Source organism: Numida meleagris, chromosome 6, assembly GCF_002078875.1.
Source record: "Numida meleagris isolate 19003 breed g44 Domestic line chromosome 6, NumMel1.0, whole genome shotgun sequence".
Classification (NCBI taxonomy): domain Eukaryota; kingdom Metazoa; phylum Chordata; class Aves; order Galliformes; family Numididae; genus Numida; species Numida meleagris.
Window position 1 is genome coordinate 16,882,865 of NC_034414.1, and position 23,013 is coordinate 16,905,877.

A 23,013-nucleotide genomic window follows, 5' to 3' on the forward strand; every position below is an offset into this window, starting at 1 on the left:
CTCATCCCATTGGCTTCAGCCCAGAGATCCAGCCTGTCCAGGTCCCTCTGTAGGGCCTCTCTACCCCCAGGCAGATCGACACTTCCTGCCAGCTTGGTGTCATCTGCAAACTTACTGAGGGTGCTCTCAATGCCCTCATCCAGGTCGTCAATAAAGATATTGAAGAGGACAGGCCCCAGCACCGACCTCTGGGGAACACCACTCGTGACCGGTCACCAGCTGGATTTAACTAACTCCATTCACCACCACTCTCTGGGCCCGGCCCTCCAGCCAGCTCCTTACCCAGCAAGGAGTGTACCTGTCCAAGACACAGGCTTCCAGTTTCTCCAGGAGAATACTGTGGGAGACAGTGTCAAAGGCTTTGCTGAAGTCTAGGTAGACCACATCAACAGCCTTTCCCTCATCCACCAGACGGGTCACTCGATCATAGAAGGAGATCCGGTTGGTCAAGCAGGACCTGCCCTTCACAAATCCATGCTGGCTGGGCCTGATCCCCTGGTTGTCCTGCAAATGCCACATGATCTCCCTCAGGACAATCCATAACCTTCCCTGGCACTGAGGTCAGGCTGACAGGCCTGTAGTTCCCCAGATCCTCCTTACAACCCTTCTTGTAGATTGGAGTCACATTGGCAAGTCTACAGTCTTCTGGGACCTCTCCAGTTGACCAGGAACACCAATAGATGATGGAAAGCAGCTTGGCTATCTCCTCCGCCAGCTCCCTCAGTACTCTCGGGTGGATCTCGTCCAGCCCCATGGACGTGTGGCAGTCCAGGTGGAGTAGTAGGTCTGTGACCGTTTCCTCCTGAATCATGAGGGGTTTGTTTTGCTCCCCATCCGAGACTTCCAGGTCAGAGAGTAGAGTGCTCTGAGGACAGCTGGTCTGGCTTTTAAAGACAGACGTAAAAAAGGCATTGAGAACCTCAGCCTTTTCATTGTCCTCAGTGGCCACATTTCCAGCCGCGTCCAGTAAAGAATGGATATTCTCCTTGGTCCTCCTCTTACTGTTAATATATTTGTAAAAGAGTTTCTTGTTCCCTTTAATCCCAGCAGCCAAGCTTAATTCGAGCTGGGCCTTTGCCTTTCTAATTTTCTTCCTGCACATCCTGGCAACCTCTTTGTACTCTCCCCGAGTTGCCTGTCCCTTCTTCCACAGGATGTAGATTCTCTTTTTCTCCTGGAGCCTCAGGAAAAGCTCCCTGTTCATCCACGCCGGTCTCCTTCCCCGCCGGCTCATCCACTTCTAGTGGATGTCTCTATTTTAGGCAGGCCATAGATTACTCCATACAGATTACTACACTAACTCAAGATTTGGACCCTTTTATCCTCTTCATCATGATTCTGGCCTCACATTCTCACCTCCCTAGAATCAAAAGTGCAGACCAAACAACTGGTTATCTCCACAGCAAGAGAATCCCTACTTCCTTTTACTGATAGAATCTATGCAAAGTAGCATAGATATGAGTTACAGCTGTTTCAGAGGATACACTGTCATCCATACAGCAAACTATCAGAGAGAGAGGCTGAAATCTCATAAAAAGTCTTGGTCTTTCTTGATAATCATTTATCACAGCACTGCTAAAATGCTCTCTCATCATCCATTTCTGCCCATTTGGAGGTATCCTGGAAAATTCTCTGCTGATTTCACCTTCACACTGCCAGTCTGTAAGGGAGAGAGTGATTGATACCGCACAGTTCTTAATTTCTTAGTCCTTGGGTTTCAGAAATGGTTTTTATGTGTGTTTTATAACCATTATTACTTCCTTTTCTAACCTTCTGGAAAGGAAGACAAAGAGAGCGGCATTCTTTATATACATACCACCACTGTTTCTCTTTTTCTATAAAGGACAGGAACTGCGAATTTCAAGAGAAAAAGCACAGTGCTAATAATCCACTAAATATTTTCTACACGTGGAGTTTATGGACTCTCCATACTCTGCATGGATTCACAGATATCATTTATAGAAAGCTTTATCTATATAAGTAGCTGGAGAAAACTGATTATTACAACTTAATCCACAAGATAAAGATCCACCCTGCCTTCCCATCTGAGGTATGTTAGCAGGTACATACAAGTCACATCAAATAGCAGATGAAAACACATTTCACAAGGCTGTAATTTATGATCATGAGAAGTCATTTTTACAGTGAAGACATACCATGTGCTTCTTTCACCAGATCCCATGAAAGGTGCTTCCTCTCTTTACTCCTGAGAGTAAATGTAGTATTTCTTTGCATCTACTGGGTTCCTATGAAGGACAGCAGATAATTATGTTGTTATTCAACTGAATTTAAATATACAAACCTACATATAAATATTTAGAGAAAAATACTGAAAAAAATCACCTGCAAATTTGCTCAGTTCTTTTTGTTTCCTCTCATGAGCTCAACCTTCCATTTCTGTGATTTACCTAATATCCCTCCCTCTTCATTTTGAACGAATATTTCTGAAGACTGGGGAACCAACAGTTTGAATGTCATCTAGAAGAGGTCTCCCTCATCTTGTACAAAAGCCCTAGCATTTGTCTTTCACCACTGATTCCTTGTCTGATAGGTTCTAGGTCTGCATTTTGGTTTTAGAGGCACATCACAGTAGTAGCTCACAGACATCGTTGCACTCCCACAGCTTTTTCCTTCTTTTTGCTTTCAAGTGGAATCATGCAGCAGTACTGTTCCTCTTAAGATATCATTAATGAAGACCACATTTAGGATTTTATTCTCCAGTTTGGAAATCTATTACATTCTTTCTTAGCCTTTGAACTCCTACACAATTCCAGACAGATCATGTCAGTAGGGAAAACTCAGTGTACATATATACCCTAGACACTATAAATGAACAAGAATGAGTTAACTTGAGTGAGGCTGAGCTCATACGGCACTTTCCTGATAATTCAAGCATTGAAAATAGCATAGCTACATGATGTTTTCCTGGGCTAATGACTCAGTATCATACTACCACACATACACGTATTGTAATATAAAGTTAAAAATTTCCAACACTAGAGGGTGCTCAAGCCATACATGTATGATATTGAATGTGCAGACTATGTAAATGAACTGGGTAAGTATAATTTGAGCAGTTTCTTTTCTCTGTTTGTGAATAACTAATAAAGAAACAGAATGACATGAAAATTAAATGGTGGAAAAATGCGGCTACAAAATCGTAACAAATGAAAGTGTTCCATGTCTCAAAAAAGGAAAAGTTGAGCACTGAAATAATTCAGACACAATGAATAAATTCATTAAATTAGCTTAATATGTGCATAATATAAATGATTTATTTATTCTTTCTCTCCAATCATTTAAGAAAGATGGACAGCCTAACTTACATCTAGAGATGCTTCTTTTACCATGGACAAGAGAACCTAGATAACAGCTTAAAGTAAATGTCTAGCTTATAAGGTTAGGCAAGATGAATTCTATTTAATAAGTCCTTCATTATTATGATTGATAATAACTTTTTTTTTTTTGAGCAGTCATTGCTGGAGGCAGTAGAAGTTTGAGGCTATGCAAAAAGCTGAAGCACTTGAGATCTACTCAGATTTTTTCCTATTTCCTTCCATCCATTTTGCACAGTCAACAACTTACCTCTTCACCTTTGCTTTTATAAAGGAAATTACAGAGATCTGTAAGGAACTGTACTTTCAGATCTAACCACAACAGATTTCAGAAAAAAGTCTAAAGAAACAAGTGAAATAGGAAATCAAACAATTAAAACAAACTTGTGGAGAACTGCCCTCGTACCATTACCATGTGCACTCACTGCACTTCAACTTTGATAATGGGTCTCTGCCATCCTTCTTTGTTCTCCCTAGGGAAAAAAAAATATTAAATTCATGGTCAGTTATTCAACCAATCTCAATTGAAAATTGGTGCACTGCACACTTAAAGTTGTCTTACAAAATCCCAAACACCCACTCATTCTGTGAGAACAATTCAGTCACTTTTTTTTTTTTTTGAGGGAAATGAGGGGGAGCGAAGTAGGGCAATATAATTTATTCTGTCAATTTGGAACCAGTATCAAGATTAAAAGGGAGGATCTTTATTTCATAGCTGGACTGGTTTCTTGCACAACCTGTACCTAGCACCTACTAGGTTATCTCATTGCGGTGTTGCATGTGAAGTGACTGGATCCACATTTCATCACAACTCATCCTTTCTTTCAGGATGTTCCTCCTTCTGCTTCCATGCTAATTGAAAAGAAGCAGAAACAGGAAATTAATGGAAACCATTTTGTTAAACAAACCACACAAATCATTATTGCTTGCCAAACCAAACTTAACACTTAACAGAGAAGTTTGGCGTGTAATTGCATTTGGAAATATAATATAAAATAAAATAATATACTGGCATTCATATTTGTATAGATGACATTGTACTCAGGATGTGCCAACTTACTTCATATAGCCAGGCCCATAAATGTAGCTAGCTCTGGAAACAGTACGAGTTTACTAACTGCAATGTCTGTATTATAGTGCTATGGCACTATACAGTGCTATAATTCAGACAATCAAAGACATCAATCACAGATATGTCCTCTCATCTGTGCCTTTGAATATGTCTAACAATAATCAACACCTGTTTTGAAAACCTCTTGGTGAGGTACTATAGAAATAATTACATAATTATAACTCCTTTACATTAAAATTTGGAGGTTCATCATACAAGGAGCAGATAATATTCAATAAGCTAAAATGAGTGGTGTTAGGTGGTTAAACACAGTGAATGTTTGTCTGCAGTAGCTGTAATATAGTAACAAGGTTATTACACTGAAAACATCTTCCTATAGGGGCAGGAAGTGGTCACATACTGCTAGCTATGTTCTGGGACAAAACAGTTTTACTTTACTCAGTTAAAATCAAAGTTTCCTACATCCTAGTTACCTGTTACCAAAGTTTCTTACTTTTCCAAACAACTTTTAATGATCTTCTGCAAAAAAAAAAAATATATATATATATACACATATATATATAAAATTTATATATATATACATAATACATATATATATAAATACATATACATACATATATAATATATATATACATATATATAATTTAAATTAGTATTAATTAGTATTTTTATCAATAAATGTAATTGAAGATTGCAAAACCATTTTTGGTCTTGTTTAGTTTGCTTATTTCAGAATACATGACATGGTGTTTTGTTTTTACTCATCTGGTACTGTCTTACACCACAGTCAGCCATTTCCCCCTCTGCTTTCTGTTCCATCCCACTTCCATTCACCCTCTCCAGGCCTAATTATCTTCATGGCTTTTTGTGAAGCCCGAAAAGTTCACAGATGAGGTAGACCAAGAATAGCAACCCTCTTCCAGATGGAATTAAATTGTCTCAGAATTACTATTGAGGAGGATCACAGTGTTCCTGTTTGTGGATAATTTTTAGCCCACAGTGCATAGTTCAGGAAAGCCAGATAATTCCTTTGGTTCAGAGAAAGCAAGGAAGGCAGGTTTGGACGAGGCAACAAGAGGACTGAAGCTGCACATAAAGCAAATTGTTTTCTGCAATGTCCAGGGCAGGTACCTTGTGACCTGGAAAGTCTATAGCTCTCTCCATATGAACACACCCAAGAGGACATCTGCTGCCTGAGTCTGGATAAATAACATGGGAAATGTCCAGGCATGCACTGACTTTCTGCAGCCTAATTTTCATGAAGGGCATTCCCAGTGCGCAGATCCAAATGAGAGTGCTGGCAAAACCCAGAAGGCTGCTGATCTAAACGGCTGAGAGCTGTCCTTGCCCATAAGACACAGGTTGAAACAGACTACCTGTCACAACTCTGTCAACAGTATATTCTTCAGAAACTGTATTTTCTTTCAAATCCAAGCTCACTCTATAAACACCGGGTTCTAAAGACTGTTCCTCACGTGCACTGTGATCCACCTGAAGTATTAAACTTGGGAGGAAACTGACAGCCTTTAAACAACATTGAGTCCTTGTAAATGTATTGTGCCAATCCAGCACGATGGATGTTAATGGATAACATGCAAGTATTGCAGTTTACTTCTCTTACTTGCTCCTAATCCTAATCAGACAAACGGTACCCTTGGACAATGCCTGTGGGATATTTCTGAAAATCTAAACAGGGTACTGTTATTTAATCTTAGCCCTGGGCGGCTCCTAGTTGCTTGTAGACAAATTGTTCGCAGGTAATAAATCTAAGGAAGGAGGTGGTGATGTTAGACAAACAAAGCACTCTACAACACACTGGCTGGCCCAGTGCTGCAAGTGCTGTCTTTCAGATGTTAAGCATGAATCTTGACAGCAACTGGGATTATACATGGGTAATCTGGATCTTGAAATATGACCTTCTACATATCAAGGTCTCCTAGTGTCCTGGGACAAAAGGCTGCAGGCGAGGTAATTAAATTAATTTCATAACACAATTCCATTCTCATTTATAGGAGGCATACAAGGCCTTTGTGAGCTGCAGAATGAGGCAAAAGAATGAGCTTCATTAACGTAGGCTGTTGGAGACTGTCCCAACCACTACTGGCGTGTCACAGGATATAACAGAAGAAGCAAATGAGATGCAAGCTGCTCCCAGTACATGGCATCATATCCCTTCTCTCCATGGGATGAAAGCAGAAATAACCTAATCAGGAAAAAGATGAAAAAGATCTGCTGCTTCTAACATGTTGGCATTTAGTCCAAGACACTAGTTTGTTGTTGTTGTTGCTGTGTTTCCTGTGGATGCATTTTCAGTGTTGGTATCAGCACTTGTTATTCTACCATGAGCTGTGCAGTTCTGGATATTTTTCTTAACGTTTCAGCTCTCAGCAGTCACAAAAATGAGTAGAATCCTGTATTTGTGAATAGAATGTAAGGAAGAAGGGAAAGAGGTGTGATAAGTTCTTGCCTTCTGCTTACTCAGAAGATGCTGACTTTTTTTTTTTCCTCAGCACATAAGAGGAGTCCAGAAGTCACTTACAGCTGGGAGATGGCTTTTTGGGGCAAGGGTATTTGGAATGCATGGAGCTCCAGCTAGGGTTGGTTGCGGAGTCAAATGAGTGAATGAGTTAGCATTAAGAAAGGACCAACAAAGGTGACATTTTAATGGGTGCATGGTACAGGTTGCCTGCTCAGAAAGAAAATCAAGTGGACGAGGCCGTCTAGGGACAGATAGGAGCAGCCTCATGTTCACAGGCCCTGATGCTCATGGGGAACTTCAACCACCTAGCATCTGCTGGAGGGAGCCAGCAGTGTGCCCTGACAGCCATGAGGGCAAGCCATATTTTGAGGTGCATTAAACACAGCATGGCCAGCCTGTCAAAAGTAGTGATTCTCCCACAATTCTTAGCATTGGTGAAGCCTCACCTTGAATACTGTGTGCAGTTCTGAGTTCCACGATATAACAAGGATGTTAAAGTCCTTGAAAGCATCCAGAGGAGGGCACCAAAGGTGTGACAGGGCTGGAGGCACTCCTGTGAGGAGAGGCTGAGGGCACCTGGGTTGTCTGGTCTGGAGAAGGTGTGACCTCACTGCTCTCTGCAGCTTCTGAGAGGACACAGAGAGAGGCGCCAGGCTCTGCGCCATTTTTAGAAGTAACTGCCTGACATTACCACAAGGAGGCAAACTGGCATTATTTTTCCTGAAGCTTTTCCTTGGTACAAGATAGATCCATAGTATTCCAAATTATTCCATTCACAAAAATAAACAAATAATAAATTTAGAAAAATCTCTCCTGTGGAATTCACGTTGGGATCACCCACATGTTCTGTTGCTTCAACAAGTAAAAACGTATATGAACACTCAACAGAGTCTTGACATAGCCTGTCTTAGAAAAAGGATAAAGAAGGAGATGCTATCTGTGATGTATGTAATAGCCTCATAACTAAATAATACACTCAGAGCTGTGTCTCTCCACTTTTCAGTGCATTCCTTCCCACACTGAAAATCAAAGTCCTTTGCACTCTAGCAAGACTGCCATTGTGCAGCAAAATGTGTAACACATATTGACACTAGCGTACTGTAGACCATCATTTAAATATTTGGTCCGGTGGAAAAAGTATAATTAGTCCTGATGAATGTACCATGATACATTTTATCACTTAGGAGACAAGAATAATTCACAGCACCAAGCCACGTCCATCCGTATGTTAGCTGCAGCAAATCTATGCCACTAAATATATTCAAGTAAAACGATGTGAACACTACTCTGACCTTCCCAATTCTTGCCACATTCTGATCAAATTCTTGAAGATCTCTGGCCTTCCTCTCATGTTTTTCTATACCAATCAATTGTAAACCCAGACAGCTCTTCCTGAACAAAAGAGACTACACATTTCTATTTTAGTATGTACATGAGCTAGAGAGTACCTGGAGCACTCAGTTCTTGCTCCTAGTTTCAGATGGGGATAATGCTAAAGGTGATGGGTGATAATGCTAAAAGGAAAGTGGGTTGAGCCCTGTTTTCTAATTAGTTTAAATATTTATCTCTACAGTTCTCTAACCTGTTTCACATCTCTACAGCAATTTGCTTGCACAACAGGTCCAGTGGCACAAGAAATTCAAATTCAGTTCCCTTCTCCAGCACAGTCTTCTTACAGAAGTAGTTGATTTAGTTCACATGAAGTCAAGTCTTTTGATGCAGATGTTGAGACATCTCTCCCTATACTGGAGATCATATAAAGAAGCATTTCCCAAAAGGATAGTGAAGATCAATACATGAAAAAAGACATATGGGGTGATCAGGTACTGCTGTCAGGGAATTACAAGAAACTACAAATCTCTGCTTAATTTTTCTCTTTACCTGCAGCGCTCTTACCTTAAAAACACTCACATATTGAGAAACCAAAGTCTGTACTCTTAAGTACAAAATGAGTAATGGTCTTCTGATTCACCTTCACTATATTCAGTACTGATTTAATTGAACTAATCATCCTCATAAATGAGAATGTCAGACTGACTTCCATGAAAGTGACAACTGTATTTTAGTGTCTGATTAGAGGAAACCTCTGATTGTCCTGCTACACATTTTATTTAAAATCCATGCAACCTTACTGTGTACCCAGGATAGCTCTACCAATGAGAAAAAGAGACAAAGAATTTTTGCAGAGACAAGAGAAATTAAATCACTGTCAACAGGGTCAGACACCAGAGCGAGAAGAGTGCTAGACATGCTCTGCTTCATTCAACTAAACAGTAACTGTACGCACATGGAGGAAAAAGCTAGCTACTTAGATTTGTTGCCATTATCTCTGCTACTCTTGGCATATTTTCACTATAAATTCAAGAAATTAGCTGAGATATCTTCTCTGCTGCACATAAGACTCTATGTGTACTTGTAAGAAGTAACAACAGTCTTTTGCAGAGAAGGATAGTTCACAAAAACAGTCTGCTTGAATCCAGTCAATATAGTTAAAAACCCACCATTACTTATATCAAATCAACTTACAGTGAGAAAAAAGGATGTCAAAATACTAGGACTAACAACTGAAAAGAGTAGCCCAGAGGCAAATCCATCCATAGGATGTTATTAGCAAGAGATGATGGTGGCAATATAACTTACACAGATTGCTTATAACTACTATAAAACTGTCTTGGGACATTCCAGTTTTGAACTGGTAAGTGTAGCAAGGGTGCAAATTAACAGTCCACACAGAAAAAATGGAACAGTTATTAAAATTAAAAGGCCATTTCTTCAGTGATAAAATATTTTTGAATACTTTATAAGTAGTTAAAATGAGAAACCCATGTCTATGACACTGAGAATTGAAAGGATTCAAGCAACATAAAGGAGCTGAGATTTTTCATGAAATACAGGTCCATTGGAGAGAACATATTTTATAAAGACAGTCAAACAGTACATCACAATCCAAGGAAAAAATGATTTGAGTAAATGAAAAGATTCCTCAGTACTTTTTCTAATATATTATTACAACATTGCTACATTTCATCTCATGCCAGAGAGCACAGAAGGCAGAAGAGAAGCACATACTTCATCTAATTAGAAGTCATCAAGCTTCAAACTCCAACCATTGGTGAGCTTATGGCTCCAACAAGAAGTGCTAGGGGCTAAAGGTGAGACAGACAAGAAAGTGAGAAGCAAAGGAGCAAAACTTAGAAGAGAGGTGCAGAATTAAAAATGAATGTTAGTTGAGATAAGGCTTTGATCATGATGAGCATGAGTGCTAGCAGAAGTAAGTCAGCTTATAATGATGGATAAAGTGCAACTTTAAAAGCTTTCTTGTGAGGTGTCTTCATCAGACATAAGGATAGGCCTCAGCAAAAGAAATAGGCCTCAGAAAGCATTGCTGTTTCCTTGTGCGGTATATTTCAGTAACATCAGCTTCTAGCAAAGAGCAACAGCAGTTGATGATGGTGGCAAATGAGTTTATAGGTGAAAGAATGTTAATCTTTAGGAAAGTTGCTAAAAACATAACAAAACAATTAAGCCAGTTGACAAAGCCCAACGAGCTTACCAGTCTTGGAAAAACACATCAAAGTCATAACTCCTGCAAAACCTGAGCTAATCATAAGGTTCAGTACTTTATTAGCTCTAGGCACTATGGATTAAAACAAAGTGCATTAGTGTCAGATCTCAGCTGCAACAGCGTATCAATCCAAATCTTATCATTAGTGATCAACAGATATTTCTGTATGTTGAAATCTTGGCTGTTAGTTCCTGTGCCAATGTCATTACAAACAACTGATGCTTGTAAAATGATATGTAAGTTCATAGAATCATAGAATTAGCTAGGTTGGAAAAGACCTACAAGATCATCCAGTCCAACCATCCACCTACCACCAATAACCCCACTAAACCATGTCTCTCAATGCTATATCTAAATGTTTCTTGAACACCTCCAAGGACGGTGACTCAACCACCTCCCTGGGCAGCCCATTCCAGCGCCTGACCACTCTTTCAGAAAAGTAGTATTTCCTAATGCCCAGCCTTAATCTCCCCTGGCGCAACTTGAGGCCATTCCCCCTCGTCCTGTCACTAGTTACAAGAGAGAAGAGGCCGACCCCCAGCTCACTACAACCTCCCTTCAGGTAGTTATAGAGAATGATAAGGTCCCCCCTGAGCCTCCAATATATAAGTTCTCCTATATATTATAACTTTCAATTATTGGTGTAATAAAAACGTATATTAGAATGTTGTATGGAAATGCTAGGAGTTAAAGAAGAGCAAGTGTTCAGTGCTAATGAAATTAGCTTTTGTATTTTAAGGTCATTACTACAGTATGCTGTGAATAAAGCAAAACTTCAGTATGAGATCCAAGAAGATGCAAAGCTGTAACTGTAAGGTTCAGATCTCCATTTTTATTGTGCAGTGTTGCAGCACTAGATTACACCATGTTTAATATCCCAAGCAGCTAGAGCTACAGAAAAACTTGAGCTACTCATCACTAGAAATTTTTTTTCTTAAACCCAATCAAAAACTTATACATTTATCAGATTTTTAGTTTATCCTCTAGTAGTTCTTCTACCATTACACATGCTACTAGTTCTGACCTTGATTCAGCTTGCTTATGAAGTAGAGACAACAACCCGTTAACGCTGTCAGAACAGAACAGTGTTACATTCTGAGTGAGCCATGGTAGGAATGACAGGATTTTTTTGTGACTATTGCTAACAGAACACGAGACAAGAGGGAATGGTCTCAAGTTGCACCAGGGGAAGTTCGGGTTGGAAACTGGGAAAAAAATAATCTCTGGAAGAGTTGTCAGGCACTGGCATGGGCTGCCTAGGTAGGTGGTGGAGTCATCATGGTGGAGGAGTTCAAGAATCATGGATGTGTGGTACTGCAGAACATGGTTTAGTTGTCAGTATTGGTGGTGGGAGGACAGTTGGACTAGATGATCTTAGAGGTCTTTTCCAGCCTTGGTGATTCTTTGATTCTGTGGTGACCAGAACTGCTACTCAGTTCGGTAACTGGAGGTCTATACCAGATAATTGAGCTCAGGACTGAGCACAATAATGATGTCAAAGTTCAAATAATATTGAGACCAAGGAAGGAAACTGCAGCCCATGGCTCAGCTTTGTGAGATTAGGCTGTTCGTTATGCAGGCCCCAGGCTGCCAAACCACAGCTTTTCCTGTTTGGTTCAATTTTACTTTAAGTGTTGCTGCTGATGGAAGGAAGCAAGTATATGAGTCACGGAAGACAAGAAAAGTAAAAAATAAAGCAGAAGTGAAAAATTCATTGAAAGAGTAGCAACTCAGAACCTGCATGCTTCTAATCCACCAACATTCTTTCCTATGTCATGCAATATATCTTAGATACAACTAATGGAAAGTTGAGTCCTTCTGTGTAATTCTAATGATTAAGAAGCAGAAACTTAAACCCAGTTTCAATTAGAAGCTTTTTGTTTTTCATTTTTATGTCATAGATCTAAAATAAGTACCACGTACACTTACTTTATCATAATGCAAGTTTAAACCTGCCAGGAGGCAAATAATAGGGCTGGCCCATGTTGTTACAAAACCACCAGACCAAAGAAAGCTGTAAAAGATGCTACACATACACATTTATTTTTTTCATTGTAATGCTGCTTACTATCTTGAAGTATTTTGTCTCACTTTTACCAAGTGTCTTCTTACCATAAGTGGTAAGCAGGGAAAAAAAAATTGTTAATAAACTAATTTGTAGTGCAAAAGGCTGGAACATGAAGAACTAATAAATCATACACAGTTCAAAATACAAGAAAACAGGCTCTTTTTTTTTTTTTTAATACCAGCTTCATCCTAGCTCTTTTCACTCTTGGTCACTCTTCAAAAACAATAAAAATAAAAAAAATATTCATAACTCACTGTTAATTCAAGTTTCTGGTATATCTGATAGATATTTATCTGGGTATAGAACAATAAGACTTCCTCTGAGGACTGAGAGGGTAACTTGTCTACTTTTAGGTACAGCCAGACTCTAGGTTATGATTATTGTATCTCTCTGATTAATAAGAATTTGATCTGCAGAGGGTCAGGGTGACTGAAAAGTCCTTGTAACTGAGAATTTGAGAAATTCTGTGTAACAGAAAGCTATGGTAAGAGTTACAAGTTGAGAAAAACAATATGCTACACTCATTGCTAACATTTTGTGTCATAATAAATCTTTAATTGTAATCACAGTCTTATGGCCAGCCCTCATTCTGCCAAGGATCCCTAAAGAATCTACCTGTCTTTCATAGTGTTGGGTGACAGTGTGGCTGAGCAGAAGCATATACAAATCCAAGAACTGTGAGAAGGACATGGCCTTCCCTCCTTCACATCTCTCAAGAGACGTATGGCTCTGACGTGCTACAACAGAGAATATATTCTGCTCCCCTCTCTGCCATGACCTTCACAGAAGCATCCAAGAGCAAAAGAAAAAGAAAAGGTAGCATTACCACGTCTCTTGAAGAAAAGGTATTATCTTGTTGTGCTGTTCTGGCACAACAGAATATTTTAAAAGGAATTCAGCCTTAAAGTAAATTTTTTGTTGCACAACTTTGTGATTCTTAACTTCTGCAGGAAATGAAGATGCCCTATTCATAAGAGGAAAGGGAATGATAGGGGTAGAAAGACCGCCAAAGAGAGGGAAACATGGTTTACACTATTTAAACAATTTTACACAAGTGATGGAAGGCTGAGTTTTACCTCACTGACTGTCAGCTGTCACAGCTTCTAACAGAAGGTTTATTTACTTGTTGTTTTTTCAGAGTTGGGAAGGACAGTCAGAAGAAATGAATTAATATATAAGGATTAGAAAATATCCTGAGAATCTCTCTTCATTTTCACACACCCACAGCTTGCAGCTTTATTCATAGGGTTAGGAAGCTTACATCATCCCATAGATTGAGCAAACATTGCATGCTGCAATATCAAACTTTTAGCTCATGAGCCACAGCTGACATTTAAAGCTATTAAATGAGCATTTTAATGATCAGTACATGTCTACTTTCCTTTGCTCATTTGGGTGCATAGCTGATGCATAGTAGCGTTTCTGATTCAGCAAATTGGAGCTTCATAATGGTGTGTTGAAATACTGCATAAGAAATACCAGCAGGCTCCAATGGAAAGAAAGATGCAACATTCTGAAATTGGTTAACTCTGCTCATCCTGGCAAAACAGGGATAAAAGAGGGAATCTTAGTTTGAAATCACTTATTTTTTTAATGCGATATCTCCCTATCTTTAGGTAATCTGCTACTGTGATGTTGTAGCTAAGAATGTGCATTCTCTCAACACATGGGAAGGAAAAATTATGCAGAAACAAAGGATTGATGATTTTTTCATATATATTATCATTGTGATTTCTTTTCAAACAGTGTGCATAACTCTAGTGCCCATTTCAGTAAATGCGGCAAAATTAAGACAAATCCTCTCAGCTTCACGAAGACCCACAGCCTATTCACATCTATTGTAACCAGCCAAAGTTGCTCAGGCTATTTTATAATTCAAGAGAAACAGAAGAAAGACTAGGACTTGGAGTTGTGGGATTTCAAAGGTCTAACAGGTCAGTGGGATTGGAATGAGTAACTTCTGAAAGAAAATACCCATTAAATCACAGTCAACAACAGTCTAATTTGCCAGAGCTTATATTATTTTCTTTCCCAATTGGTGAGTCACCACACATTCAGTCTGTGTATGTCCTATATGGTCCTAAGTTCTCTGACTGACATATACATGCATAGGACAAAGCTGCGCCACATTTACGTTAGAACTGGGAGCCTAAATTAAATTTCTAGAGAATATATTAAATGGATTAAAAGTTTAAACAGCTAAGAATGTATAATGACCATGGGAAGACATCCTTTGACTAGACTGTCAGTTTGCAAAACTGAAGGAAACACTCAAGATCAGTTTAACAAGAGTAACTGTATGTTATACCTTATATTATGTAGTAGTGAGAGAGAAAGGCATGCAAAATAATCTACCACACAATAAACTGTAAAATATTTACATTTAAATGCAAAGCTGCTAGTAGTATTGCCTTAACAAAGCATCCACATTTATTAGATACTGTATGTTATACCTTATATTATGTAGTAGTGAGAGAGAAAGGCATGCAAAATAATCTACCACACAATAAACTGTAAAATATTTACATTTAAATGCAAAGCTGCTAGTAGTATTGCCTTAACAAAGCATCCACATTTATTAGATAGGCTTTTCAGAGTGTCTAGTACAAACGGCTTTGTAGGCAGCCCTAAAGATACAGGTAATTGAAGCTTTAACCTGCCTGTATGACATTGATATAATAGATTGTAAGCCCACGTAATCAAGCCCCAGTTACATACTGACTGGCATACAACTGTCATGCGCAGTTCTATTTACAAAAAAAATGAAATTATGAGTCACAGTGAAAATTACAGACACAGATTTCTGAGTGTGGCAAGTCTTGTAGAGTATATAGGCTTATTTGCATAATTAGCTTGTGCTTACACAATGTTCTCCATACTGTGCCAGCTTAAAACTACATGTACCAGCACATCATTATTTATTGGCACAAGAATTGAGCAGCAATAAACAGGCCTCGTCACTGTCATCAGAGAGCAGAGCTCAGTGCTGCCCCTCCACTCCCTGTGAGGAGCTGCAGCCGCCATGAGGCCTCCCCTCAGCTCCTCTGCTCTGGGCTGAGCACACCCGGGCACCACAGCCACTCCTCACACACCTTGCCCTCCAGATTCTTCACCGTCTTCATAGTCCTCCTCTGGATGCTCTCAGTTTTATGTCCTGATATTCTGGCACCCAAACGGCACCTAGTGCTGGAAGTGAGGCCGCACAGCACAGAGCAGAGTGGGACAAGCCTTCCCTCATCCAGGAGCAGTACTGGGCCTGGTGCATCCCCTTTAGGCTGCCAGGGCACACTGCTGGCTCCCATCCACTTGCCATGGGCCAGAACACCAGATCCCTTTCTGTGAGGCTGCTCTCCAGCCTCTCGTCTCCTGTATCAGTGAATGCTGTCTCTAAATGTAGAAAACCTCTAAAACGGGGATAGAATTCCTACTCAAGAAGTAATCCCAGAACCCAACAATGGACACACTAAATGAGAGGCCAGCTGCCACTATTGAATTCACTTTTGCACCATGGTACAATTTCCACAGAGAGGAACATGTTGTTATCCAATCCACAGGTGGTGAAAGGTGGGCACTGTGGCTTTGAATCACTTTTGGTAGGGAAAGAATTGAACCTAAACAATTATACTCCCATAGCAATTATGCGTCAGTGTACTGACATAACCACTATATTTTGAAAAAGTGAAGAAACACCTCTATTTTCTTCCTAAAAGAGAGATAAAAAACATAAACCACCTCTGAAAAGCACAGTCCAGCCAGTATGTCAAGCTTGTTACAAGCATGCCTATGGATCAGACTTGTTGGGCAACACAGCAGACAGGAAAACCTTATAAGATCCACCCTTAAGTGGATGATAAGAGGAAAATTGCTAAGACTGAGGCAGATCTCTACATGCACAGAAGTGTAACTCAGCATTTGAAGAGTGTTAGAATAATAGCAGAACATACCTACTGAGTCAGGTATAGTCAACACCTTAAGAAAAGGTGCTTCAGGTGGCAAGCTGGAATATATTCACCTATGCCATTAGATTCATTGCAGAGATTGTCTCTATTTCTTGTTGATTGCCCTATAATGGATATTTGTTATATTTTGTGACTTCTATCATGTCAAGCAATAGATAAGTTGTCTTCCAGTCAATTATTCAAGAATTTATGAAATAACATTGAACACCCACAATTTTTTGTAAGACTGGGGAGGATAAGAGAGGGAGTGATGTGCAAGTCTTACACAGGAATAATTATACTCTTTGTTGGAAGGAGTGTAGGGTTTTTGACTATGTTTTTGTCTCAAAAGTATCTGTTCTCTCTAAAGTTTTCATTATTCAGAAAGGGAATGCCTTGAAACAAGCCTTTTTATTTAGCAACAGGCTGAGTAACTATGAATTTGAATCTACATGAAATGACCAGGTTAAGGCAAATGAATTTTGAGAATGCAAATACAGTTGAGTATACAAACTGAACGACAACAAGGTTTTCAGTTCCCATTATTTCAAATATAATTAAACTTTGAATTCCTATGAGAACAAGGACATCGGATTGCTGTATAATAGGAAGCACAAGGCATACTCTGCACAACATTCTGTATTCACATGTGCAGAATTCAATTTCTAACAACTGTTGACATATTTCTTTTGCTTTGCAGTTCTTGCTGCCTTTCTTACTATGGCCCTCTGAAGCTTCGTGCTCGTTGACTGTATAACAGTGTGGCCATTTGTGCCATCACTGCCTTGTAGGGAAAGGATTTTATGAGATACCTGTGGGAAGCTGACAATTTTGATGTACCTGTGTAGGAAAACACACCACTAACAGAATCTTAGTATAAACTCCTAAAGGAAGCAATATTGTGCAAGCTATTTCCCTGATTTCCTTCTTTCTTCTGGGTATTCCTGATTATATGTGTTGTCTTTCAGGGAACATTACAGTTACAAAGAACTTTAATACCAACCTAAGTGGATTGCTAACTTCTCACTGGGGGCTATCCCAGGCCCTTGAAGTTTTTGAGCCACGTTAGAACTAGACAAAGGTAAACCAGTTTCATGTATGTTAATAACCTTTATGAAACAGATAAAGAGATAAATCAATATTCACATAGAGCAGCACATTTAGATCAGTTAAAGAGACAAAAACATTTAGATTTAAATGAGGTTGCAAACAATTGACTCAATAAATTACCACATTCAAACAAGTAGAATGCTGGCTAAATGGAACAAAGAATCAGATTGATTCATGAGGCTGACATCAGAAAGAACTACTTTGTGTCAGTCTTGTCTTTAGAGAATTTCAGCAGAAATCAAGATCTAATCACCACAGCTTTCACGTCCATCTGTTTAAAAAAAAAAACCAAACACCGAAATCCTTGACACTTAAACTGCCTTCACCAGGACAATAGAGCAGGCAATGAAAACCCTGCATTCATCTTAAGAAAGTACTATCACTTAAATACTACTTATAAAAATATTACTACTCTTGCACATAGTTGTGGAAACTGACCTTTGATTTGGGAACGTGGAATTATTTCAGACTGTAGCAGTTAGAAAAGGTTTTCAAAGTACATTCTAAGTAGTTTTTGAACAACAGTACTTTTTAATCATAACCTTTTTCAGTGACATCTGTCAGCAATTGTTAGGAAATAACCAGAACAGTGTTACCAGACCTGCACATACACAAATAAGTTATAAATAAAAGCCAATGTTCTTAAAACAGAAGAATTAATAAAATAAAAAAAAAGGAAGGAAGAAATTTAAGTTCATACACCTTCTTGGGATCTTTACCTTGTAAGCTTGATAATATTCATTACTTGGAAGAGGACTGCTATTGTCTGAAGGTTGAAATGCATGTAATTTGATCATCAATGGGTTGCAGATGTGTATGGTAGTCCACTGTAATATTTCACTTTAAGCCCTTTCCCAGTTTCCTCCTCTGAGTGGTTTGCCCACTGAAAGCCTGGGGCATAGATTTCTGGGTGCAAATGGCAGAGGAAAATAACCACTTTTCTTCCACTTGGCCTTTGCTCTTATGGGCAAATAGTATACTTATTTGGCATTGCAGACTACATTCACAGTTTTAGGACATTTAGGTGAATACAACACAATTTAGGTTTTGCTAGTTAGGCTCAACTGTCTCATAATGGACTAAATTTGTTATAATTCATATTAGAAAATGTTACAGTTACATCAAGATCAGCCACATTAATCAGAAGTCGTATACTCTTCCTAAATTAAATATTGACTCTCAATTGAAGAATCATGAATAGGTGACTGGTTGTTATTCTTAAAATCTCTTTTTTCCTGTATTCTAGCTTTTCCGAACAACCATGTTATCATCACTCAGCTGTTATTACCTTCTTTTTTTTCCTGCAATTAATCGATATCCACACATCTCCTCTTTTCTTTCACACATCCTCTGTATTGTCTATTATTCAGTGCTCTGCTCTCACATCTTCTCAGTTACAGCTGACATTTCCTATAAGATTTAAAGCTCTTTCAGTGAAGATATTCCACTGTAGTCTCACTCTTGGCTTCTTCATTTTGTTGGCTTTCTCACAAACCAATAGGACTATTCTGGTGCTCATGGATACCTATTGTGCCTTGTACATAGGAGTTCATTATGCTTTCCACTAGCAGAAGCTTTGCAGAACCCTAAGTACGGAGGCGCTAGGTCCTTTTCCTCCTTCTTGCAGGGGCCAAACAGCTTACAAGTACAAAACCTGTATGAGTTAGTTCTCTGGGATGCTGAAATGGAGGAAAAAACTTTGTAAGGGCCAGAGAGGACTGCGTGGAATGACAGTTAGGTATGATTTAATTGCTTTTTTGGATACAGGAATAGAGCCACAAATGTACTTAGTTGCCTAATGGCTCATGTGTGTAAATACTCATATGTCCTTGAAATCACTGGGAAGTATTTAGAGAAAAAAAATTACATGTAAAAGTCAATGAAAGCAATAGAACCCTATAAACCCTTGTGATCTGGACCCACCCCTCAATGTCTGGATTTCTAAGCCTCATTTAAAGTTGGTATACTGAAATTAAGAGTCTTGAAAGTAGTCTGATATCAGCAAAGACATGTAACATCACATTGGAAAGCTAATCAGGCAGTACACAATTAAATATATATATTTATACATATAAATTATACATACTATACAGACCTTTTGGACCATATTCAAACTAGCTCTTAGAGAAGTAAAACTTAGCATCCAGTTATCTACTTCCCTATGCATTTCATGAACAGTACAAGTAATAACACTTCAGTTAGCTAGTAAGAGAAAGCGGTGATCATATGATCACTAGCGATGACAACATACTGCAGGCCATCTTGTTCTTTGCATACTTACCTATCCTTGAATATCCCATGAAGGTCCTGCCATCCTAACGTGTTCTGACTTCCTGCAGTTTGCTTTGTCTAATTCCATTTTCACTGAGCCATCAAGCCAAAAATACAAAGAATTTCCATTTAAACTTTTCCCATAAGCAAGGAGCTGAGCTGTTTTAAGCCCTGCCTACACAGTAAATTGGTCCAGCTGGTTCAAGAGCTACATCTCCCAAATTTAAAGGCCCAGTTTGTCATGGCTCTGAATGCTGAGTTTGAGAGCAGCAAAAAATAGAGATATCGTGGTTCAGATCAGTGAAAAAAATATATCTTTAATCCACTTCCCCACCCATGATTCCTACTGCAATTAGCTTTGCCCAGCTCCCAAGTTCCTATGTCAGAAGTCACAAACACTCTGTTGGTCTGTACTGACTCTTTGCAGCAGTTGTCTGGTGAAGAAGTTCCCTTCGAGAGCTGCCAGCTTCTATCCATGCAGGTAGGCTTCAAGCCAGTGTTCCCCTGACTCTTTCAGTGAGCTGAACAGAAAGTAAAAACATCATTTATGAGGAGACACTATTCAGCTTCCATTACAGAAACAATACTTCTACATATGTTAATTGATACTTACTTCAAAATATCTACAAACGCTCTGAGTAAAGTCTTGCTTTTATACTCAATGCCGTGCTTATCACAAAGGGCTTTCACCAAAGGAGCTGCTTTCCAGTAGTTGTGTCGAGGCATTGTGGGAAAAAGGCTGCAGAATTCAATGCCATACAGTTATTGTAAGGATTGGCTTGCAAAATGCCCTGTACCCACTGTTCAAATTATTTCCCACCCATCTCCCAGAATAAGAGCAAAAGATTTTCAGATGAATATGGTTTTATTTGAGACAACACAGCCTCTCTCACTTTTAAGTGCCCCTATTATTCTCAGTCTTCTCCCCATAGTCATACTCACTGGTGCTCAATCTGGAAGTTCAAGTGCCCAGTGAACCAGTCATTGAACAAAGATTGGTTCACGTTACATGTTGCGTGGAGCTAGAAGGAAAAAAGACAATGATTTAGCTTTTATTTTTCTGGAAGTCAGGATGATTAATCCTCAGCAATTATCTCTCACTTTTGTCTAGCATAAAAGACCAACTTAGTGTCAGAGATTATTGCCTTCATTGACCTGAAGAATTAAATAAAGTCTAGCTTGAAATGGATTCTTGGAATACAGGTTAATTTGGCTAGCTCTTGCCTCAGGAAGAATAGGCTTTTCACTGATGTGCACTCATGCCTGATTGATTCTATGGGACGACAGGGCCATGTCCTGTAATTCAGAACTGTAGGCCCATGGCTTCCAGAAGAAAGGAGATTCTCACCTGAGTAGATACCCAGTCTTTGTTCTTGTCATAGTCAATGTGCATTGGAATGTGGTTCATCTGCGAGACCCAAATAAACCATGTACTTTCTAGGTACCTGACCAGACAAACATATAAACACATTTAATGTATCTAATTGCTTCCAAACTTGTCATTGAAACAGACATTTTGGCATCTGACACAAAAAAGGGCTGGGCAGGGAGTAGGGGCCGAGAGCTTTCCAGTGGCAGTTACCAAGAAGACTCGAAAAAGCAGTAGCCTTAAAATATCTATCTACCCAGGTTCTTCTAAGACTTGTCTTATCTTACAGAGCACATTTGCAAAATTCAGGATGCTCTATTCCATTCCTTTGCCTCTTAAATTTTGGAGGAATTGACTCCTAACTTTCTTTTGAGAGCCACTAAATCTGTAGCTGCAGAAATCCTTGAAAAGCCTCACTTCCACACTCCACCCTCAACTTATAATGATTTTCCTGGCTCACTACTTATTTCTGATCAAACTGTAATTTTGTAAAGTCTGACTAGTATGAGTAGTATGACTTTTTTTATTTATTTCCATTGACACTCGATATTGTTCACCAGTATTAGTCACGGGGAGTTTGAGTATGCTGTGTGTTACCTGGACATCCAGTAGTACACCATGAAGTTGTTAAATCCCATTAAAGGAATATACATGAGGCAGACTCGGATGTTGAAAAATACCACCAATAACAGTTCCTGTTAAAAAAGAAAAAAGAAAAAAAGATGATGCCTTTGTTGAAGAAATCCCTCCATTTCCTCTTCTTCACTTTATTTCAGCATAAAATATGTTCTTCCTATGATCTCTTACTTATCAAGTGTAAGCTCCACGCCATCATTCTGCCTCCTGATTGTATCCCTGAAACATTCCCAGAGCACTAACTTTACCGTCATTAACTAAACACCAGGATAAAGTATGTAATCCCACTCTGCCTAGGTCCCATAGTTTTCTGTTAGCTTTTGTCTACTTGCGAAGAGGCTAAAAGGCATCTCCTGACAAATTCACTCTGGACTTGTTGCATTCCTACTCCAACAGCCTAAAAAAAACTTTTCTATCCCAAGCCTCATAGTCACCTCAGTTGAATGATGACATAGCCCTATGGCAGTGTTAGGAGTCAACACTAGTAGGCAGCTAAGCACTACACAGCTCCTCGCTCGCTTCCCCATCCCTGGGAGATGGGAGAAGAGGAAAGGAAGAGTAAAAGCAAGAAAACTTGTGGGTCAAGATAAAAATTATTTACTAACTGGATGTGGAAGACCAAAAAAAAAAATACAAAACAAAACGAGTGATGCAAAAGCAATCACTCACCTCCTCCCACAGGTTGAGGTAGACTGATGTCCAGCCAGGTCCCAAGCAAAAGATGACTAATCTCCCTAAATCCCTTCTTTTCTCTTTTTACTGCTGAGCATGACATTTTATGGCATGAAATAGCTCTTTGGTTAGTTTAGGTTAGTTTGGCCTGGTTGTGTCCCCTCCTCCCACACTCTTGCACTAATCACTGACAGAAAGCAAAGTGAGAAACAGGTCTTGATGCTGCACAAAAGCTGTTAACCATAGCTAAAACATTAGTGTGGTGACAGCACTGGTTTAGTCACAAATCTAAAACAGCACTATATGAGCTGCCATGAGGAAAATTAACTCCAACCCAACCACATACAGTGCAAGTGGTTACATTTTTGAAAGGTTTCTAGACAGTGCAAGCAGTGCTTACCAACCACTTTTTCTTCCTGATTAGAAAGTAGAATATGGACAGCTGGAAGAAGGGTACAAGTGCAAGTGGGGCCAATACTGCAGGAAGGAATGAAAACA

General features: G+C 39.2%; 1 protein-coding gene across 4 annotated transcripts in view; it reads right to left on the reverse strand.

Annotated features, from left to right (window-relative positions):
* Positions 2,156 to 23,013, reverse strand: part of LOC110400736 (fatty acid desaturase 1-like) — a 41,396-nt gene continuing 20,538 nt past the window's right edge. The window contains exons 7-16 of one of the 4 annotated variants that reach the window (XR_002440038.1): positions 22,916 to 22,992; positions 21,805 to 21,902; positions 21,187 to 21,283; positions 20,781 to 20,860; positions 20,452 to 20,577; positions 20,257 to 20,359; positions 18,856 to 18,977; positions 4,090 to 4,187; positions 3,742 to 3,808; positions 2,156 to 2,246 (exon numbers count right to left, since the gene is read on the reverse strand). Coding sequence is in view for 1 of the 4 variants with exons in the window: in XM_021400878.1 (XP_021256553.1) it covers positions 20,308 to 20,359; positions 20,452 to 20,577; positions 20,781 to 20,860; positions 21,187 to 21,283; positions 21,805 to 21,902; positions 22,916 to 22,992 (530 nt within the window). In the remaining 3 variants the exon portion in view is untranslated. Of the gene's footprint in view, positions 2,247 to 3,741; positions 3,809 to 4,089; positions 4,188 to 17,052; positions 20,360 to 20,451; positions 20,578 to 20,780; positions 20,861 to 21,186; positions 21,284 to 21,804; positions 21,903 to 22,915; positions 22,993 to 23,013 lie in introns of those variants that run through there. The other 3 variants (XR_002440037.1, XR_002440039.1, XM_021400878.1) reach the window with 3 other exon arrangements.